Below are 17,963 nucleotides of genomic sequence, written 5' to 3' on the forward strand. Positions count from 1 at the left end.
GTGTCAGTGCTCTTGTTAATGATAACTTGCACTTCTGTGATGGCACCATTAATGCTTAAAAGTACAATGAGATGTTGGAGAACAATATGCTGCCTTATTTTCCATTTCAACAAGACAATGCAAAACCACATTCTGCACACATTACAAAGTCCTGGCTGCGGAGAAAGAGGATACATGTACTTGACTGGCCTGCTGCAGTCCCGAGATTGCGTGTCGCATTTTGAAGTGCAAAATGCGACAATGAAGACCCCGTACTGTTGCCCAAATGCCAAATGCAAATTTGTACAAAATGACACCTGAAGCACTTCATCACTTGCGTTCTTCAGTCCCTAAACCTCTTTCAAGTGTTGTAAAAAGGAATAGCAACATTACAAAGTGGTAAATGCTTTACTGCTCCAACATTTTTTGAAATGTGTTGCAAAAATCAGAATCAGAATAAGTGTTTATCTTGAGAAAAAATTCAATTAAATTTAGAAACCACTACTTCATTTTTTATTTGGATTTTCCCTACTGACTCAACCTTTTCTGATTTGGGGTTGTATTCAGTGTTGACACTGTTGTAATAAGAGGCTGGACAGAACAGAAATGAGCTAATAGTTTTAGTGGTTTGGTTTGGTCTATTTCAGCTCAGTTTACCAGTATAGAGGAAGCAGTATTGATTCACCACTTCGGCTGTTTCTGTTCCTTCCAAGGTATTGATGCAAATGTTGCCTAATTACATTAGTGCCGTCAAAATCTTGTTTTGTTTCCAGTTCATTAAACATATTATTTTCAAAATACCAAAATCTGAGCTATTTCAATTTGATATTCTTTGACCCTGAAACATGTTACAAGATAAAGATTACCAAAAGTACTTCTGTAATTCACAAGGTACGCTTGTGTGTCTTTAATGTTTCAGGAAGTCTTGAGGCTTTAACACAGTCTGTGTCTTCAAGTGTCTGTCATTATTCTGTCAGTATGGAGCTCAGTCAACTTCCTCTTGTGCTCTGTGAGTATTATTGTCTCTGGATGATTTTCAGTAGATGTTCATTGCTATCATATTATAAAAACAATTAAGTGCTGTAGTGTTTATGATTTTCTTTTTTTTTTCTAAAGCTGCTCATCAACTCTACTCCATGATTATATATTAGTGAAAGATGAGCCTGGGAGAGTAAATGTGTGCAGTTAGTGCTTATCAAGAAAAAGATGTGATTATAATATATCTTTGCCCTTTTTTATCGTTGCTGCTTGACAGACAAAACATAAAAGAAATAAATATTTCTGAACAGCAAGCGATGATTGAGATAAAATACACATTCTCTCATCAGTGTTTGAAATGAGTTTTTCTCTTTGTGCTTTTAGTGCTGATTTCAAACATCCACTCTGAACACACTGAAGGTGAGAGAATTTACTTAACATAATTCAAAACTTATCTGTGATTCTACATGAACTGTGAAAACTTGCATTGAAAAGGATTGTTATGATGCCAAATGTTGATTTTAGAAATTGTTAATGGTAAATGGTAAACTTATGCCTTAAATCTGATTGGCTGATATTGTACTGTATATACAGTAACTAATATTGTTTTGTAAGTCAATGAAAAAGTGCAGGCTAACACACTACGGCTTACGCTTATTTAGCTTGTGTGTTTAGCAATGACAACTGTTTAGACACTAAACAAAGCATATATGATTATAATAACTATATCACAGGTAGTGCTGTTCAAGCTGGTTCGAGCCTCGGCTGGGTCAGTTGGCATTTCTGTGTGGAGTTTGCATGTTCTCCTCGTGTTCACGTGGGTTTTCTCTGAGTGCTCCGGTTTCCCCCAGTCCAAATACATGTGCTATAGGTGCATTGGCTAAGCTAAATTGACTGTAGTATATGTGTAAAAATAAGTGTGTATAGATGTTTGCCAGTGATGGGAGGCAGCTGAAAGGGCATCTGCTGCGTAAAACATATGCTGGATGAGTGGGCGCTTCATTTCGCTGTGGCGATTCCTGATTTATAAAGGGACTAAGCCGACAAGAAAATGAATGAATGAATATTTATATCACATTAATTTAATTGTGAACTGTTGCTGTTACAGACTATCCTAAAGCCAGTGTGAGGATTACTCCTGATCTGCATGTGTTCAGAGGAGAGTCAGTCTCTATCAGATGTGACATTAATGCTGAAGGAGTCTCTAGCTGGCTGTACGGCTGGTATAAAGAAGGTTTAGATGGTGCATTCAGTGGTTTACAGGAATACACAATAAGGTCTGTTACTGAGTCTGACGCAGGTAAATACTCCTGTAACGGCACTGAGAGTAAAGGTTCACGCAGATCACAAATGAGTGATGCAGTTGCACTGACAGTATCAGGTGAGTTTGATCATCTCTTCATATGCACACAAGTTTATCATGTTATTAATGAGGGATTTCTCTATTTCAGACAGACCCCAGACAGCTTTAAGTGTTTCTCCACAGAACTGGTTGACTGAAGGAGATTCAGTGACTCTGATCTGTGAGGTTGACGGCTCTTCTACAGGCTGGACATTCAACTGGTACATGCTAATGCTTTCTGGTAGGTTATGATCTGCTTCTGTGGGGATAAAAATCCTGCATTTTTTCAAATAAATAGTTCACGATCTACAAATAAATCTAAAGAAATCATGGAGGAATTGCATGAAATTATAGATATTAATATAAAATTTGTCAACTGTTTTACGAATGGCTGCTGGTAGAGTTGTGGTTGGGGTTAAAAACCTATTTGTGGATACTTTTTTAATAAGTATATTCTATTACATTAATTTGTGAATATAATTGGTCACACTTTATTTTGATGGTCGGTTTGTTGAATATTAGTTAGATTGTTTCTACATGTCAACTATTGTCATTAGATTATCAGTAGGCTGTTAGGTTGCAGTTAGGGTTCGTGTTAGTGTAAGTTGACATGTATTTGCAAAGTTTCTTATAGTCAGTTAAATGTCTGTTGAAGGAGCAGTGTCAGCAGATATTAAACAGACAGTCTACTAATACTCAAATGGACCTTCAAAATAAAGTGTTAACATATATTTTTTTCTTGTGAAACTCCTGAATATTTTTCAGATGTCATTCCCTCATTTGTTAATTTATTACATTTTTGTTGATCTCTTTGGATTTATATGTGGATCGATCATAACCTGTTTATATGAAATAATGCAACAGTTCTTACAATTTTCATGTGATTGCATATAATTTAGCAGCCTTTTTAAATGGTTTTATCCAAGAACTAATATTGAGCTTGAGTACTGAACCAGTCTGACTAGACTAGACTAGTTCAGTGAAAATCATTTTTGTGCATAAAAAATTGTCGATGATCGTAAATATCTGCATTTTACACAGACAATCGTTATCATCATAAACCTCTCTCAGACAGCAGTAGAGGAGCTGGAGGAAAATACACTGTCAGTTCTGTTGCTCTAAAACACACAGGAGTTTATTTGTGTGAAATAGAGAGAGGAAAACCAACATATAAAACTTACAGCAACACACTGCCACTGTGGGTCACTGGTGAGTTTACAAATAACTGAAACTATTGGGTCATATTTCATGAAGAAAAGGAGGAAATTTCTCAATGATTCCTGTACCTGTGCTGTACAGCAAGTGTTTCTCCTCCAGTCTCTCTGGTCATCAGTCCCAGCAGAGCTCAACACTTTGAAGATGACTCTCTTTCTCTGAGCTGTGAAGACAAGAGTAACTCTACTGGATGGAGAGTCAGAAGATACACAGACAGCAGGCAGATGAGTGATTGTTCATCACAAACAAGATCTACATGTACAGTCAGCCTCACCACATCAGACACTGGAGTTTACTGGTGTCAGTCTGAATCTGGAGAGAACAATAATCCTGTTAATATCACTGTACAATGTAAGTCTGAGCGTCTGTAATTATTTATTTCTTTGTTCATGTAAAATCATTAGATAAAAAGATTGACTTGATGATTGTGACAGTTGTGAAATGAATTTGAAAGCAGAAAACAAAACAACCAAATAATATTAGACATGAAAAGTACTCTGAACACAATAAGTAGCTGTTAAAACACACAAAATGTGACATTCAGTGTCCCTATTTTAATATAAATATCAACATTTAATTTTCTCTTATCTTGTATAATGTCAGCACTCTGTTGATGTGTGTGTTGATGTTTGCTGTGTTTGTGTAGCTGGTGTGATTCTGGAGAGTCCTGTTCATCCTGTGACTGAAGGAGATACTCTGACTCTACACTGCTTATATAAATCTACAACTCCAGCAAAGCTCAGAGCTGATTTCTATAAGGATGGATCACTCGTACAGAATCAAACCTCAGAGATGATCATCACTGCTGTCTCAAAGTCACATGAGGGTTTCTACTACTGCAAACACACAGAAGGAGAGTCACCCAAGAGCTGGATCTCAGTCAGAGGTGAGAGTATCTGAAACTGTCAGCTCATTTATTTCTTCATTTGTCCTTGTTCAGATGTAGTGCATGATAAAGTGCTCGTGTGTTTCTGTTTCAGTGTCTGGTTCAGCATCTCAGATCTCTGTCTTCAACATACTCAGTTCTGGTCTGGCAGTTTGTCCATATCTGCTAGTGACAGTTGTGCTGATTGTCAAATGCTGTAGAATGAGAGGAAACACGACTGAATGATCTATTTTTAGTCACTGTAATCATTACTGAGGGCTGAGTTATTAAGTGATTCAGTACTGTAAAGAAACCCCAGTGAAAATATTAAGGGCATTGCTGTTCATTTATTTATTTTTTTAAATGTGATTACAGGTACCCAGTTACACACTGTAAACAAATCTAACCTTTCTGTATTAATCAATTAAATTCATGAGAAAAAAGAGAAGCAGAATAATTATTATATTTTGGTATTCAGATGTTTTGCAGAGTAATTCCATTAATTGCGAAGATTCATTGGGATTTTGTGTATGTTTTAGTCATAGAGGTCAGAAAAACAGTTTAAATATGACATTCATGATGTAACTAATTTGTGTACTCCAACTGCAAACATGCTTTACTGACCAACAGTGTAAACATTATTATAAGTAATGTTATGTATTAAACTAAATCTGGAAAAATAAAAACAAACAGAAAATGTGTACTGTAATTTGTTATTTGTAATTTGTTTGTATACGGGCAATCCAGAGTCATGGTCAATAAACATGCAGATGGTCAAAAGGCAGGCAGCAGACAAAGTAAAAAAATCAAAACAAAGCAAGGTTCAAGCACAGAAGGCAGGCCAGGAAACTACATTGTAATGTTCACAGCTCAGTATAACTCGACTCAGCAATGAAAGTGTCAAAGTGAGCCGTATATATATATATATATATATATATATATATATATATATATATATATATATATATATATATATATATATATATATATATATATATATATATGTGTGTAATCAGTCCATGAGCAGCATCAGCTGTGGGAGTGTAATTCATGGAGACTTGGAGCAGGTGTGTGTGTGAGTGTGGTGCATGACTGGAACTTGTAGTCCAAATACCAGCAGATTTGTAGTCTGTAAGCCATCTGCACAGGCTGGATCACTGATGACCGTGACAGCTGGTTTGAATAAATATGAATGGCAAAAATTACTATCTAAATCAAGCACAACTTCATCCAGCGCTGCATGAAGCAAAAATTAAGCAATATCTAAATATCTAAAAAAAAAAAAACACTTGTCAGGGTTTTGTCACTCTGGTCTTGTAAATTCTTGTTTTGGTGGCAGAGTCCAAACACTAGCTTTGTCTTGTCCTGTCCTGTTGTGCTCTGGTCGAGTTTTCTTGGGTCGAGTACTTGTTTTGTCATTGTGTGTCTCTGGGTGCGCGTTGTTCTTGATACGGGCGCGCGGGGTTTGCGTTGTGTTTGTGTTTCGTTCTGTCAGCTGTTTTTCTTTCTCAGCTTCTCCGTCTAGTTGGTTTCGGTTTTGGTTGGCACTGATATTAAACATGAGCGTTGCATAGTGTGAGTGCACGGTAAGGTGTCTTGTGTCTATTTGTGTTTGTGTTGTCCAAGCACGTGGTTCTGTGTTTACATTGGGGCCGCGTGCTTCAGTCTTGTCCTGTTATTAGCTGCATTTCCACTGTCGGGCCAGTGTGAGCCAGGGCTTTTATCGGGCTGGGCCAATCGCCCAGGAGGTTGAGCAGTGACACCGAAATCATGTCCCGTTTCCACTGTCAGGCTAGTAGCTCGCAGTGCGTCAAGCAAACCCCGCCCCCAGAACGTCTACCGAATCAAACGTCACACAACCTGCCCACTTCAGCGGGAATCAGGCAGATAAAGCACACCACATCATCATGAAACCATTAAAATGAAGACAACCGAAATAAACAAATGACATGTTACAGTACAGCATTACATTATATGTCTAAACGCACAGGCCTGTGTATTTCCATTCATCATATTTGTTTACTCACCGACGACTGTTGGCATCGAACATTGAGTGGTCTCGCCAGCGCAGGGAGCACACCATCTATAATTTCAAACCACAGAAATTCTGTGTTAAAAACTCGGTAGAAAATGTATTTTATAACATCCTCATTTTGATAGACTTAGTCAAACAGTCAGCCCAAAGTATTCAGCCTAAGTATTTCAGCACATAAGGGCAAGTAATAAAATATAGCCTGTATTTCGTTGCGTTAAGCAGCTATCCACTAATGAAGCTCTTCATGTATTTAAAATTTCATTTTTTAATTTTACCACGTCATATAAACACATAAACACTTGTTTTGGGACGCAGACCAAATTTTGTATTTGCAGTTTTCCCCGATGCGTTTATAAAGAGGCGCTGCACCGGACTGGATGACAGAAAAAATTATGCCTAGTTTCTGCTTTAACTCACCCAAAAAAATGCTCTTTTTGCACGATTTGATTAATATCACTGCATCCAAATACTTTATAAATAATATTTTAAACCTCCTCCGGTGTTTATTGTTTTTAGAAGATATCTAAAATCTTTTTTTTTCAGAGAAGCTTTTATAAAAGGAAATTTTAATATGGCTTTAAAACAGTTTGATTTATGTATACCTACAATATTATAGTTAGGTTTTGTTTGTTTTATATTGGTTTATTTATTTAATGTCATATTATAATATCTGATATTTGTAATTCTTTAAATTATTTTAATATAGCTTAGGCTATTTTAGCAAGATATGGCACTATTGTAATGACACATGAAGCACTTCATCACTTGCAGTCTTCAGTCCCTAAACCTCTTTTAAGTGTTGTGAAAAGGAATAGCAACATTACAAAGTGGTAAATGCTTTACTGCTCCAACATTTTTTGAAATTTGTTGCAAAAATCAGAATCAGAATAAGTGTTTACCTTGAGAAAAAACAAACAATAAAAATAACGAGAAACACATTAAACAATGTTTGTTTTGTCTGCAATGAAATTCAAGTCAAAGTAAATTTAGAAACCACTACTTCATTTTTATTTGCATTTTCCCTACTGACTCAACCTTTTCTGATTTGGGGTTGTATTTAGTGTTGACACTGTTGTAATAAGAGGCTGGACAGAACAGAAATGAGCTAATAGTTTTAGTGGTTTGGTTTGGTCTATTTCAGCTCAGTTTACCAGTATAGAGGAAGCAGTATTGATTCACCACTTCAGCTATTTCTGTTCCTTCCAAGTTATTGTTGAAAATGTTGCCTAATTACATTAGTGCCGTCAAAATCTTGTTTTATTTTTCCAGTTCATTAAACATATTATTTTCAAAATACCAAAATCTGAGCAATTTCAATTTGATATTCTTTGACCCTGAAACATGTTACAAGATAAAGATTACCAAAAGATCTTCTGTAATTCACAAGGTACATTTGTGTGTCTTTAATGTTTCAGGAAGTCTTGAGGCTTTAACACAGTCTGTGTCTTCAAGTGTCTGTCATTATTCAGTCAGTATGAAACTCAGTCAACTTCCTCTTGTGCTCTGTGAGTATTATTTTCTCTGGATGATTTTCAGTAGATGTTTCATTGCTATCATAATATAAAACACCATCAAGTGCTGTAGTGTTTATGCTTTTCTTTTTTTTTCTAAAGCTGCTCTCAGACTATTAGTCCAATATTAATATTAAGTCCAACTCTTGTGCATGATTATATATTAGTGAAAGATGAGCCGGAAAGTCAATGTGTGCAGTTAGTGCTGTTCAAGAAGGAAATATAAAGTGAATATATTGTTTCTATTTTTTGTCAATGCTGCTAAACAGACAAAACATAAAAGAAAGAAATATTTTGGCAGATATTCTGGTGTTTGAACAGCGGGAGATGATTGGACTATTGTGTAAAATACACATTTTCTCATCAAATGAGTTTTTCTCTTTGTGCTTTTAGTGCTGATTTCAAACATCCACTCTGAACATGTTGAAGGTGAGAGAATTTACTTCATATCATTCATAACATATTTGTGATTCTACAATGAACTGTGAAAACTAGTATTGAACAGGAGTGTTATGATGCTTCATGTTGATTTTAGAAATTGTTAATGGTAAACGGAAAACTTAACCCTTAAATCTGATTGGCGGATGCTGATACTGTACGCTTAATTTTGTAAGTCAATGAAAAAGTTATGACTGCAGGCTAAAACACAGGCTTAAGCTTATTTAACTTGTGTGTTTAGCAGTGACAACTATATAGACACTAAACAAATCACATCTGATTATAATAATTATAACACTATTTAATTGTGAACTGTTGCTGTTATACAGACTATCCTAAAGCCAGTGTGAGGATTACTCCTGATCTGCATGTGTTCAGAGGAGAGTCAGTCACTCTCAGATGTGACATTAATGCTGAAGGAGTCTCTAGCTGGCTGTACAGCTGGTATAAAGAAGGTTCAGAAGGTGCATTCAGTGGTTTACAGGAATATATATTCAATGTTACTGAGTCTTATGCAGGTAAATACTCCTGTTCTGGCACTGAGAGTAAAGGTTCACGCAGATCACAAATGAGTGATGCAGTTGCACTGACAGTATCAGGTGAGTTTGATCATCTCTTCATATGCACACAAGTTTATCATGTTATTAATGAGGGATTTCTCTATTTCAGACAGAGCCCAGACAGCTTTAAGTGTTTCTCCACAGAACTGGTTGACTGAAGGAGATTCAGTGACTCTGACTTGTGAGGTTAACGGCTCCTCTACAGGCTGGACATTCAACTGGTACATGCTAATGCTTTCTGGTAGGTTATGATCTGCTTCTGTGGGGATAGAATTCCTGCATTTTTTTCAAATAAATATTTCACGATCTACAAATAAATCTAAAGAAATCATGGAGGAATTGCATGAAATGATAGATATTAATATAAAATTTGACAACTGTTTTATGAATGGCTGCTGGTAGAGTCGTGGTTGGGGTTAAAAACCTATTTGTGGATACTTTTTTAATAAGTATATTCTATTACATTAATTTGTGAATATAATTGGTCACACTTTATTTTGATGGTCGGTTTGTTGAATATTAGTTAGATTGTATCTACATGTCAACTATTGTCATTAGATTATAAGTAGGCTGTTAGGTTGCAGTTAGGGTTAGTGTTAGTGTAAGTTGACATGTACTTGCAAAGTTTCTTATAGTTAGTTAAATGTCTGTTGAAGGAGCAGTGTCAGCAGATATTAAACAGACAGTCTACTAATACTCAAATGGACCTTCAAAATAAAGTGTTACCATATAATTTTTTCTTGTGAAACTCCTAAATATTTTTCAGATGTCATTCTCTTATTTGTTAATTTGTTACATTTTTGTTGATCTCTTTGGATTTATATGTGGATCGATTATAACCTGTTTATATGAAATGATGCAACAGTTCTTACAATTTTCATGTGATTGCATATAATTTAGCAGCCTTTTTAGAATGGTTTTATACAAGAACTAATATTGAGCTTGAGTACTGAACCAGTCTGACTAGAATAGTTCAGTGAAAATCATTTTTGTGTAAAAAAAAAATTGTTGATAATCGTAAATATCTGCATTTTACACAGACAATAGTTATCATCATAAACTTCTCTCAGACAGCAGTAGAGGAGCTGGAGGAAAATACACTGTCAGTTCTGTTGCTCTAAAACAAACAGGAGTTTATTTGTGTGAAATAGAGAGAGGAAAACCAGCCTATACAACTTTCAGCAACACACTGCCACTGTGGGTCACTGGTGAGTTTACAAATAACTGAAACTATTGGGTCATATTTCATGAAGAAAAGGAGGAAATTTCTCAATGATTGCTGTACCTGTGCTGTACAGCAAGTGTTTCTCCTCCGGTCTCTCTGGTCATCAGTCCCAGCAGAGCTCAACACTTCACATCTGACTCTCTTTCTCTGAGCTGTGAAGACAAGAGTAACTCTGCTGGATGGAGAGTCAGAAGATACACAGAGAGCTGGTGGATGAGCAATTGTTCATCACAAACAGGATCAACATGTACAGTCAGCCTCACCACATCAGACACTGGAGTTTACTGGTGTCAGTCTGAATCTGGAGAGAAATATAATCCTGTTAATATCACTGTACAATGTAAGTCTGAGCGTCTGTATTTATTTATTTATTTGTTCATGTAAAATCATTAGATAAAACAGATTGACTTGATGATTGTGACAGTTGTGAAATGAATTTGAAAGCAGAAAACAAAACAACCAAATAATATCAGACATGAAAAGTACTCTGAACACAATAAGTAGCTGTTAAAACACACAGAATGTGATGCTCAGTGTCCCTATTTTAATATAAATATCAACATTTAATTTTCTCTCGTCTTTTATAATGTCAGCACCAAGTTGATGCGTGTGTTGACGTTTGCTGTGTTTGTGTAGCTGGTGTGATTCTGGAGAGTCCTGTTCATCCTGTGACTGAAGGAGATCCTCTGACTCTACACTGCTTATATAAATCTACAACTCGAGCAAAGCTCAGAGCTGATTTCTATAAAGATGGATCACTCGTCCAGAATCAAACCTCAGAGATGATCATCACTGCTGTCTCAAAGTCACATGAGGGTTTCTACTACTGCAAACACCCAGAAGGAGAGTCACAAAAGAGCTGGATCTCAGTCAGAGGTGAGACTGTAGACCTAAAAACAGCTGAAATGTTCTTGTATCATTGACAGCATGACTCTAAATGTAAATATATTAAGTAAGTAACTCAGTTTTTCCATCAGCCTCAAGATCTGATGGTGTTGATCCTGTGATTATTGGAGTGATTGCAGGACTGGCTGTCATTGTTTTAATCTTCATCTTCTTGGTTCTGCTGTGCTGCTACAGAAACAAAAAAGGTTCATCTGCCATATTACAATTCAATGAAACTTTGTGTCTGCTGTTCTACATAAACCCAAGCTGATTCTGATAATAGCTCACATACATTGAAGAAAATGCTAATACCTTTTGTCTCGTTATAGTCAAAATATTTAATAAAATTTTAATCAAGAAGCATTTTCTAGACAAGCAAAACATTGTCTTGTTTTGAGAAGTTAGATGTGAATACTAAGCATGATTTTTCTTTAAACTAAGCAAAATAATCAGCCAATAAGGTAAGCAAAATAATCTTATCCAAAAGGACAAACAAGGTTATTTTGCTTACCCCATCGGCAGATTATTTTTCTTGTTTTAAAGGAAATCAGATCAAATGTTAATTTGAATAGTTGAACAATTATGGCTTTTTTAATGCCAAAAAATGCTAAAAAGCTGAATTTAGTCAACATTAAAGGTTATTTTTAAAAGGATTTTTACAATACCAAAGAAGATTCCTGTAACAAGGAGACTGACACGGAGGGATCCATTATGCAGTATTTATTGATCAAGCTCTCACTCAAAACACACAATATGCACCAAAGTGCAAACACACATCAACAATAGTCTTAAAGGTTTCAAGACTGGCGGTAAACAGACACAGAGGGATTTACCAGGCATGGGTCAAAGGCAGGCTGCGTGTATCAGAGTCTGTGTATCATGCTTGGGTCTTGGGCAGGCAGAAGGCGAAGCAGAGTAAGTAACAGGCTGGAGTTGTACACGAGAGATCAGGCAGGAAATAACGCTCAGTAATGCTGGCCAGGGCTAAATAAGACTTCGCACTGACTGAGTGTTTGTGTGCGGCTTATAAAGGGTACGTGGGTCATTAACTAGATTCAGGACAGGTGTGTGCACAACCAGCGTAAGTGGATGATGTAATGCTAGAAGTCCGGAGATGGCGGCCTCTGCTGGCCAGTGAGGGGAGTGACTGGGACCGAGTCGGTGACAATTCCAGACTAGTCCAAATAGTTGTACAGTGGTCGCTTGTTATTTGCGGGAGTTACTGTACGTTCTAAAAGTAGCCCATGATAGGTGAAATCTGTAAAGTAGTCAGTTATTGTTTTTTTTTACAATTATCACAGATGCTTTAAGGCTGTAAAACCCCTCACTACACTTTATACACTTTTCTTAGACCGGCATTAACATTTTCACACTTTTCAATCTTATTTAAACACTCTCAAAGTTAAAACTTTTGTAGAAAAAAAGTCCAGTCTAATATAGATTAAATACAAAGATCAAAAGCAAACATTCATCGCTGTCAGCAAAAGGTTCGTAAAGCTTTTGTGCAGATGATGTTGGCATCCAGAGTAATGTTTGTTTCCCTGCACTCACTGATCCACAAAGGGAAAGCAGACTATCTTTAAGAGGGTCGCACAGAGGATGTGCCGGGCACATGAGAGTTGAAAGTAACGCACACCGGACGCGCACATTCGCATATTATTTCAAATGAAATTATTCAGATGGCGTGGCAAAAATATGAGCAGTGTCCTGAGTCATAGCCGGGCACCACATACTTTTTGCATGGGTGTGCGCACCCTGATATAAACCTACAATTCTAAAATGCAGGGTGCTGCGTGGCACAATCCGTGTGTTAACCCCTTTATGATGGTCTTAGACAGTTACAATCCTTATTGCATCCTTGTTGAAACTCACGCTGCTAGTGATCAGTGCTTTTTGTTAATTTGGCAAGCGGAACGCATTCTGTAGTGTACAGAGTCACAGAGATTGATTGACAATGTTCTACAGACAATCAGGATGCAGAACACAATGTGTATATAAAAAAATAATAAAAATTAGCATGTCACTAAAAAAACTGTAAGGCTGCGAAAGGTGAACAGCATTATAGCTAGGAACCACTGTATTTTTGGCAAATATTGCCAGATCATAACAAATCCACATTTCAATATAAATATACCAAACAGATGGTTATGAGTGATCACTGGTCCTTGTGGATATTTAGAATGTTCAGAATTTAGAATGTCAATTCCAGAAATTCAAACCAAACATTCTAATCAACATCTGCTCTTAATTGCCATATAAACTAAATGGAAAACAGTTCTTAAGCTCACTTCATGTTATTAATGTACCACTGAAACAGATAAAAGGTTTTGGGTAGTTTGTTTTATTTATTTAAACAAGCTTCTTAGTGTTCTTTATTAAGTGTTTAAAGCCGTGTTAAGTTATTACAATTAGTATGAAATAGTGTGCAAGTAGAGGACTCCAAATTAGCCAAAATCTCTGTTCTTCAGAATATTTAGCTGATCATGTCCTGTTGGTCTAGGTGTAAGATCTCCGTCTCCCTCTAGAGTCAGTCAGACGTCACAGCAGAAGCAGAATGAAGCGGGACACCAGACACTGCTCTCTGGTCAGTCATGAAGTCTTTATATTTTTTAACATGTGTTAACATTTAAATTGTATTTTCTGTGTGACTGAATTATGTTTGACTATGAAATAATTCATGAAAAAGCGTTGAAAATAATTAATGAATGAATCATTTACAGGAACTACTCTTAAAGACAATTATTTCTGCAGAGCAGAGAGATATTATTGGTTTAATTTTAAGATTCATTACAAAATAATAAACATTGGTAATCAATTCATGTATTAATCTTTTATAGAAACTGCACATACAGATACAACACATGAAGACATATGCAAAACAGGTAACTCATGTAGTCAGTTTATTGAATCAACTTTAAAAATTTCAAGTTAAATTTGAAGTTAAGTGTTTTATTTTTCTCTGCTGTTGAATGTAGACAGTGAAAGTGGAGCTGAACTCACCTATGCTGAGGTTGAGCTCAAATCTACAAAGAAAATGAAGGGAAACACAGATAAAGGTAAACTTAAACATAAATCTCTGCTCTCATGTTTTCATGATCATACATTTATTCATATTCATGTGTTTTATGTGCTTTTAGTCATACAGCATAAGCACCAGTGATGATAAATGTTGTAATATTTTAGGGAACAACACTGAAAATTCTGGCTGTGTTTACTCTAAACTGAAGCTGAAAACACATCAGAGTGAGTGTCAGACTAAAAAAAGTTCATGAACATTCTAAGAATAGCTTAAAATACTGAATGAAAGTGTATAATTGAACTCGTCTGTTTTCAGGTGCTGGATCTAGTGATGGGACGTATGCTCAGGTTAAATAAATATCAGTCCCAGGAGGCCGATGAGTTTAGCTTGAAGACTGGTAGAGAATCCCCAGGGTCATCAGTGGTTTATTATTAGTTTTTACTTCTCACAGCGCTTGAGGGAGTTAGCAAAAGTAAAGTTATATTATTTAAACATTAGACATTTTGCAGTTGCTATATAATCGAACAGGATCATTACAGCACACCTAGATTTTTAATCTTTGATGCATTGAACTGTATGCTTTTATTACTGTATACTGTAAACTTTTGCACTTTTATTGTGTCATTTGTGAATGCACCTTTCCTACAGTTATTTTGTGTCATTCTATTAACATTTATAAACCTCTCACACAACTAAAATCTGACCTATTATAGGCTTTGTTACCTGCTGTTGAGGCTGATGATAGCAGAACTTCACTGAATTAACATTGAATCAACGGTTAAAAGGTTAAAATAAATATTCATCAGCTTTGCTCTCTCAAATAATGTTTTATCAATGATAGAAACAGATTGAAGAACACAGACACAATGATGAAATTAATGAGATAATTAAGTGATTAACTGAGGGTGCTTTCACACCTACACTTTTGTTTCGGAACCTGTCTCATTTGCCCAGTTAGCGCGGTTCATTTGGCATATGTGAATCAAGCAATCGTGCTCGGATCCACGCCAAATCAATCGCTTCGAGATCGCTTGAATGAGGTGGTCTCGGCTCGATTGAAACACACTCGTGGATCGATTGTAGTGAGAAGGCGATACGATCCGAGCCTGGTTATATCACAGTGTTTTATGGATGTGTAATAGGCATACGGCATATGAAGAGAGAATTCTGAGTAGAGCGGGAGGTCATTTCAGACATCCCAAGTCTCCTGGAAGTTTCAGGAGTCTCCCGGAAATGCATAGGTAACACTTTACAATAACAGTACATGAATAATGATGTATTAATATGTAATTTAAACATTAGTTTATTATGAATAAATGATGAGTAAGGGTATGCACTAATCAACTACAACATGAGTCACATGAGTTCATGTGTAAATAACGACTACCTTAATTACTTGTTAGTACATGTTGTTAATTAATGTATTAATTAACATTTAAGTTGAAGCTAAATGTAACCAACATGAACTCATGAGCTGTTAATGTATAGTTATGGCACGACTTTACTTGGAGGGGCACATCACTATTAACTCATCCTTAACTACTCATGAACTCCTGTTCATGTTGATGTTGACAGAACGCTTTTCTATTGTTATTCAGTGTAAACTCACAAGTTGGACGTGCATAAGGAGTTCATGAGTAGTTAAGAATGGGTTAATGATGATGTGCCCCTCCAAGTAAAGTCACAGCATAGTTATACATTAACATATCATGAGTTCATCATGGTTAAATTAAGCATAAACTAATGTGGTAATTAATACCTTAATTAACAAACAATCATGTACTAACAAGTAATTAAGGTAGCCATTATTCACACATGAACTCATGTGACTCATGTTGTAGGTAAAGTTAATTCATGATCAGTGCATACCTTAACTCATCATTAATTCATAATAAACTAATGTTTACTTAACATATTAATACTTCATTATTCATGTACTGTTATTGTAAAGTGTTACCAATGCATAGAGACTCTCAGATGCCCACAAACGAGTAATAATCTCCCGGAAATCGTGCTTCTTCTTCTGGTCCTCCAATACATCGTGCACCCTTCTCACCCCTCCCCACCGAATCCCTCTTCGCTCTTCAGACACATTGCTTGCACATTGTCAACCACCAAACCATGATGATTAGACATAAAAAAAAAAAGTGATTAGACCATGTTTAAATTCCTGTCTAGAGAGGTCATGTTTCAATCTTCAATTGGTCTCACGCAATCATGTGATGCGATTTCGCAGGTCAGAGTTCACCAAGCTTGAACTTTCCAACGCAGCGAATGGCGTAACTTGTCACACTAGCTTGGGTTTTCGGTCTGACGCATTTGCGTGCGTATGAATGGAAGTCTATTGAGAGAAAAGTGCAGTATTTATTGAGAATTGTTAATAAAACAAGTGCAGTTAGTGAGGGCTCTTGTGGGCTAGGTGAGGGCCAGCACCAATAGGCCAATGTTTTGTTAGTGATCAAACTCTCAATGGCCCTGCACTGGCAGCCCCCTGGCCCCCTTATGCTGGCTCTAAGTGGACCCTTTAAGGACCAGCACAGGCTTGTTTCTAGGGAATTATGCTAAATATTGTAGTTTGGATGCTTTTGCTTTGACTTATTGAGTTTACAAAAGTTTTTTAAAAAGATACTATGAATATTCTATTCATAAACAAATATTGGCTGAAAAATATTTTTTAATGAGGTGTTTCGGTTTGACAAAGGGCTGCAAAAAATTGAAGATTTATATGAAGAAAACGATCTAATGTCTTTTGCAGAAATTGTAACACAATTTGATATTCCCAAAAAACATTTCTTTAAATTCCTTCAGTTAAGGAGCTATATTTCCTCTCATCAAGGTGCAAAGCTTACAAAACCTAACAAAACACCTCTTAAAGACCTGTTATCAAAACCTGCTAAATCAAAAGGTTTAGTATCTATGTTCTATAAGATGTTAGAATCATGCTCGACAGAATCATCAGAATTTAAATTGGCTTCCTTGAGAGAAGAATTAAATGTTTTTAAAAGAATTAAAATATTCCACTGGATGAATGGGAGGAAATATGTAATAAAAGATCAAACATTAACATTTAATAGTAATCTTAAATTAATACAGTACAACTGGATTAGGAGAACATATATCACTCCAGTCAGGTTAAATAAAATTAACCAAAGTATCCCAGACACATGCATTAAATGCTCAGTTGAAAAAGGTACACTTTTACACTGTATGTGGGATTGCCCAAAGGTACAGGAATTTTGGAAAGAGGTGGCTAGTTTCATTTTTGAAATGGTATCTGTAAAACTGCCTATGAAACCGGAAATGTTTATTTTGGGAATTATTTATGAAAATATTGATTGCCACAGCAGCACCCGTAAACTTATCGATATAAGTATACTCCAAGCAAAACGTCTAATAGCTTTGTACTGGAGAAAAATGGAAAGGCCATCTATTGTACAGTGGATCAATATATGTCCTTCTGTTTAGCTATGGAAAAGATTTCATACATGTTAAAAGGCAAACTTACTGTTTTTGAGAAAATGTGGGCACCCTTTATATATCTTATTTCAAATTCAAATTTCAGAAATTTATTAAATGAAACAGGAAAAGATGAAATAAACTGACATTGACTAAGCATATCTAAATATTTCCCCTACTGTATTTCCAAAGAATTATTTAAACAAACCATCTGATGATCTGGTTCATGCCTTCTATAGATTATTTGTATTTTCAACAACTTCTTCCAATTGTTGTATCTAGAATAATCTGTTACTAACTCAAACACCCTGTGCCCCCCAACCCTTTTTTTTTCTCATTTCCTTTTTATTCCTTTTTTATGCTTTTTTTGTTGTTGTATGCTTTTTATTATTTATTTTTTATTTTATTGTTTTATTTTTTCCTCTAAATTGAAAAAAAAAAGATGTAAAATATGA

General features: G+C 35.8%; 3 protein-coding genes across 3 annotated transcripts in view; 2 read left to right on the forward strand and 1 right to left on the reverse strand.

The window, feature by feature from the left end:
- Nucleotides 1–17,963, reverse strand: part of pdgfab (platelet-derived growth factor alpha polypeptide b) — a 679,118-nt gene that overhangs the window by 535,962 nt on the left and 125,193 nt on the right. The gene's annotated exons all lie outside the window — the stretch shown is intronic.
- On the forward strand, nucleotides 941–5,088 carry LOC147845530 (Fc receptor-like protein 5). Its single transcript, XM_087244008.1, has 8 exons — nucleotides 941–988; nucleotides 1,342–1,377; nucleotides 2,066–2,338; nucleotides 2,409–2,540; nucleotides 3,341–3,508; nucleotides 3,599–3,865; nucleotides 4,161–4,400; nucleotides 4,495–5,088. Exons 1-8 carry the CDS (start codon nucleotides 958–960, stop codon nucleotides 4,623–4,625), a joined length of 1,278 nt encoding a protein of 425 aa, XP_087100134.1. The 5' UTR covers nucleotides 941–957; the 3' UTR covers nucleotides 4,626–5,088.
- On the forward strand, nucleotides 7,307–14,676 carry LOC147845531 (Fc receptor-like protein 5). Its single transcript, XM_087243989.1, has 13 exons — nucleotides 7,307–7,919; nucleotides 8,319–8,354; nucleotides 8,693–8,962; nucleotides 9,033–9,164; nucleotides 9,964–10,131; nucleotides 10,222–10,488; nucleotides 10,785–11,024; nucleotides 11,126–11,239; nucleotides 13,534–13,617; nucleotides 13,871–13,915; nucleotides 14,009–14,089; nucleotides 14,217–14,276; nucleotides 14,368–14,676. The coding sequence occupies exons 1-13, from the start codon at nucleotides 7,634–7,636 to the stop codon at nucleotides 14,406–14,408; spliced, it is 1,824 nt and encodes a 607-aa protein (XP_087100115.1). The 5' UTR covers nucleotides 7,307–7,633; the 3' UTR covers nucleotides 14,409–14,676.

This window comes from Danio rerio, chromosome 3, assembly GCF_052040795.2.
Source record: "Danio rerio strain M-AB ecotype USA chromosome 3, GRCz13ab, whole genome shotgun sequence".
Classification (NCBI taxonomy): Eukaryota; Metazoa; Chordata; class Actinopteri; order Cypriniformes; family Danionidae; genus Danio; species Danio rerio.

Bases quoted from the DNA above. Each gene is read 5' to 3' on its own strand.
- LOC147845531 (XM_087243989.1), top strand. From the start codon at position 7,634: ATGTTGCCTAATTACATTAGTGCCGTCAAAATCTTGTTTTATTTTTCC. The intron at 9,165-9,963 runs GTAGGTTATGAT...CATTTTACACAG, and splicing joins GTACATGCTAATGCTTTCTG to ACAATAGTTATCATCATAAA. The intron at 14,090-14,216 runs GTAAACTTAAAC...GTAATATTTTAG, and splicing joins GAAGGGAAACACAGATAAAG to GGAACAACACTGAAAATTCT.
- LOC147845530 (XM_087244008.1), top strand. From the start codon at position 958: ATGGAGCTCAGTCAACTTCCTCTTGTGCTCT. The intron at 1,378-2,065 runs GTGAGAGAATTT...TTGCTGTTACAG, and splicing joins CCACTCTGAACACACTGAAG to ACTATCCTAAAGCCAGTGTG. The intron at 2,541-3,340 runs GTAGGTTATGAT...CATTTTACACAG, and splicing joins GTACATGCTAATGCTTTCTG to ACAATCGTTATCATCATAAA.